General features: G+C 39.4%; 1 protein-coding gene across 3 annotated transcripts in view; it reads left to right on the top strand.

Moving 5' to 3' along the window:
- The window catches only part of EXD2 (exonuclease 3'-5' domain containing 2), a 67681-nt gene that overhangs the window by 29937 nt on the left and 33308 nt on the right, over positions 1 to 4436 (top strand). For 2 of the 3 annotated variants that reach the window (XM_019641403.1, XM_019641402.1), the window contains exon 2: positions 3379 to 3809. The exons of the other annotated variant lie outside the window; for it this stretch is intronic. In XM_019641403.1, coding sequence (XP_019496948.1) covers positions 3426 to 3809 — 384 coding nt within the window. In that variant the 5' untranslated portion in view covers positions 3379 to 3425. The remainder of the gene's footprint in view (positions 1 to 3378; positions 3810 to 4436) is intronic. 3 annotated transcript variants of the gene reach the window in all.

Here is a 4436-nt window from a genome sequence, read left to right as displayed (position 1 = left end):
ATATATATATATATAAACAAGGTGGGGCCGGCCGAGTGGCGCATTGGTTAAGAGCTGTCTTGGGATGCCAGAGGGCCCTGGTTCGTATCCCACATATGAGGACCAGTGACACTGCCCTCTACAGCTGAGATGCTGAACAACAGCTCAACCTGGAGCTGGGCTGCCGGGAGTCGCTGGCGGCGATGGCGTAGGCTGCAGCCCCTGTGGCAGTGGGTTGCCATGGGCTACCGTGTGTAGCCAGCAGCCAGCGTGAGCGGCCAGTGAACCAACGTCCTCTACAACTAGACTGAAGAACAAAACGACAGCAACTTGTCTGTTCCCCTTCCCCCAATTCCCCAGCGCTGTTCCCTTCCCCCAATTCCCCAATTAAAAAATAAATAAATAAATAAAAAGAAACAAGGTCAACTTAATTTTAATAACATGTTTATTTAATCCTTATATCCAGAATATCATTTCAACATAGACATAAAAAATGAATATGGAATTCATAGAGATAGAAAGTATAATGGAGATTACCAGGGATTTGGAGGAGGGGACAGTGGGAGGTCACATTGTTTAATGGGTACAGAGTTTCTGTTTGGGATGATGAAGTTCTGGAAATGGATGATGGTGATAGTTGCACGACATTATGAATGTAGTTAATGCCACTGAATTTATACTTAAAAATGGTTAAAATGGTAGATTTTCTGTTCTGTATATTTTACTACAATAAGAAAAGGTCACCTTAAAAATCAATATGGAAATTATTAATGAGATGTTTTTACTTTTTTTCTTGTAATTCTTTAAAATTCGATAAGTATTTTACTCTTATTGTACACATACATGTTAAATTTTCTTGAGCTTTTTCACCTTTACCATGATGCTTCACGCTTTTCATATGCTTGCACATACTGTTCCCTCTGCCTGGGGTGCCCTTCTCCTATCTGCCCTGTGCATCTGGAGAAATTTTGCTCATTTTTAATACCAGTACCGATCTCAGAAATAATTTCTCTCAGCGAGTGTTTCTTTTAATAATACCCCCACTCTTTCCTCTTTGTTGCCCTTGTGCTTATGTGTGCTTCTGTTGTTATCTCACTCTATTGTAACTTGTTCATTACATGTATTTGTCCTGTTCTAAATTCTGAATTTTTTTAAAGCAGATTGCACCTTTTAACCCTTTTTAGCCAAAGTCTAGCGCAATGTCTGGCTTATTGAAAGTGCTACTTACATGTTTGCTGAATCAATCCTTTGGCTGGAAAAAAAATCCACACAAAACCTCTCCAAAGAGAAATGAATTGAATTTTTTTAATATTGCCAAGAATTCCTTCATGTTGGAGGTCCCCTGATTGCTCTTTCAATTTTTCTCTGAGGACTTTCTTTTACACAGGCTACCATGATAAAGAATAAATCGGGAACATGACTGTATGCCTGGGAACTTCATATCTGAAGGAGCCCTTCTCAATGGAAGCAAATCAATACTTTGTGTTTTTTTTTTAAAGCTATTTCTAATTTAATTTAACCTTATTTTAGTATCATTAAATGTGGCGATAGGGTGAAATGCCAAAAGAAATTTTAAAATGATTTAATAAAAACACATTAAAGGATGTTATTTTCTTTGAAAATAAAATTTCACTTTTGTATACAAAATCATGTTTAAATTGAGAAGGAAGACACAATCAAGATGCAAACTGGTCTCAAAGAATGAAACATTTGGCTGAAATAAATAAGATGAAACTTAGAAGAAAGAAAAGTTTTAGATTTAAGTGCAAAATAGAAATGATTGTACAAATCTGTAAAATGTGGAACTCGATTTGGTGTCAGTGAACTTTAATTTACCACAAGTTTTATATGACCCATCAGTGTAATTCTACTACTCAAAACATATTTCATAAAACATTAATAAAGTATAGGTAAAATAAGTAATAGTATCAGTGCCGCGCACACCAATTAGACTGTGTCTCAAGTTCTGAATACAGACCTGACTGTCACATTTTAAGATGCATTAACAAACTTGGGGCTGTTCAGAAAGATGTAGACAATGGTGAGTGGTTATAAACTAGGTCACAGGAAGACTGGTTGGGTTAAGTAGACTGTACTAAGGGGATTCATAAGAGCTATCTTCACATATTTCACAAGCTCTCAGGAGGGAGCTAACACTTTTGTTATTTTAGAGACCAGACTGAACATCAAAAGGAGTGATTTCTATGTAGTGAACTTTTACAGAATGCAAGAACTTTTCAGCAAAAACTGCCTCTTCAGGTCATGAACTCTGTCCCTAAATGTATTCAAGTAGAGACCAACCAGGTCAGAAACCAGACAGAGATCTGTCAGGATTACCATGGAAAGCACTCTTGAATTGTACACTCTAAAATAGCAATAAAAAGTATAATATAGTAAATACATAAACCAATGACATAGTTGTTTATTATCATCAAGTATTATGTACTGTATATAGTTGTATGTGCTATACTTTTGTTCGACTGGCAGTGCAGTAGGTTTGTTGACACCAGCATCACCACAAACAACGTAATGACATTACAACAGCTACAGTGTCACTAGGTGATAGAAATTTTTCCATTCCATTATAATCTATAGGACCACTGTTGCGTATGCAGTTCGTCATTAACTGAAACGTCATTATGTAACACATGACTGTATTTAATGGGGCGTGTGTGTCACTTTTTTTTTGCTTGGCTTGCTTCACTTTTTTATGTGATCCTGCCCTGACCTTGTAGACATTTCAGTTTTCAACCTCCTCCTGAGCATCTTGGGCCTCTGTTTAGGTTCTGTCCTTTCCTTTTTCTTTCCAGTCCTATCTTCGCTTTTGTACTGCCCTAGCTTACCCTAAATATCTGGGTCTGTTTCTGTGGAGAACTACTGAGACTTCTGGGGCAGGAAAATCCATGTTTACACAAGCCTGTTTGCTTCGTCCCCCACTGTCCACACCTTCCAGAAAAGTAAAAAAGAAATCTCCCCACCAATTTGCTGATGATTAGATTTTTATTGAAAAGCAGAAGTTTCCATTCACTGGTTAGAGATTGAAGGTTTAAAGTGCAAACACCTTGAAGAAGATTCATTAACTAACATTTACTCACTAATATATCAGTAAGTGGAAGTGAGAGTCTAATTTATTCTGTTTTGATTGATATAATTTTATATAATTAAGAGAGCCCTGGGCAACTGGTAGAGGGCGGGGTGGTTTCTTGGGTGAGAATGGAAGTAGAAATGGAGTAGAGAATGTACAAAAGTGAAAAAATTAAAACATCACTGTTTCATGTGGCCATTATTTTCTGGTTTGTAGGAACATGGATTGTAAATGGAACACTTTTTAGGGCAAAATGTGTTGCCATATAGATTTAAATTTTGTATGTAAATATGTTGTTGCCATTTGTTTTGCAGATTGTGGGATTAGTGATATGCGTTCCTAAACAGCAGCAGAGTTGAAGATGTCCAGACACCTAGTGGCTTTGACAGTGACCACCCTTCTTGGTGTGGCTGTGGGGGGGTTTGTCCTATGGAAAGGCATCCAGCGCCGGAGGAGTAAAACGAGCCGCGGGACCCACCAGCAGCTGCAGCAGCAGCAGCAGCAGCAGCAGCAGCAGCAGCAGCAGCAGCAGCAGCAGCAGCAGCAGCGAGCTCCTGGCAGGAGAGAGCTGCCCCTTCCAGAGGAGGACCAGCTGCACGCCAGTGCTTCCAGAGCCTCATGGGAGGAGAGGATCCTTGAAGCAAAGGTGGTGACGGTGTCTCAGGAGGCAGAGTGGGATCAAATCGAGCCCTTACTTAGGAGTCAGTTAGAAGATTTTCCAGTGCTTGGAATTGACTGTGAGTGGGTAAGTTAAAAAGCAAACATAAAATGAATATTTTCTGCTTTTCCAGCTAGGGATCTTGACTAGTCAGGTAGAGGCTAAGATTAGAGGAGAATTAGCTCGTTCTCAACTTGCTTGTAAGTAGATTTTAGCTGGAGAGAAGCTACTTCTCTTCTCAGGATAGGGGAGTGCTTATAATCTTAGCTTCTGGAGTCAGATCTATGTGAGTTTCATTTTCACCACTTATCATTCTGTGAACTTGGACAAGCCACTTAAGTAATTTGAGCCTCAGTGTCCTTGTTTATAATAGGGGGAATGGTGTCTACCTTTCAGGGCTTTGCTAAGGATTCAAATAGCCTCTATAAAGGCTTCAGCACAATTTTAACATGTAGTAAGTGCTCATTAAATTCTAGCTACTGTTGATATTTTTAATAGTATTTTCATAAGGATGCCAAGGAGAAGATAGTTAAGAAAGTCTGTTTTAATCTAGACACAAGTCTGGATTAAAATAACTAAGAGTTTGGGCCGGCCGAGTGGCGCAATGGTTAAGAACTTGCTTGGGATGCCAGAGGGCCCCGGTTCGGATCCCACATATGAGGGCCAGTGACACTGCCCTCTACAGCTAAGATGCTGAACAACAGCTCGACCTGG

This window comes from Hipposideros armiger, unplaced genomic scaffold (genome assembly GCF_001890085.2).
Source record: "Hipposideros armiger isolate ML-2016 unplaced genomic scaffold, ASM189008v1 scaffold_59, whole genome shotgun sequence".
In the NCBI taxonomy this organism is placed as follows: domain Eukaryota; kingdom Metazoa; phylum Chordata; class Mammalia; order Chiroptera; family Hipposideridae; genus Hipposideros; species Hipposideros armiger.
Note: the sequence above shows the minus strand (reverse complement) of the source record. Positions and strands in the feature narration are given on the sequence as shown.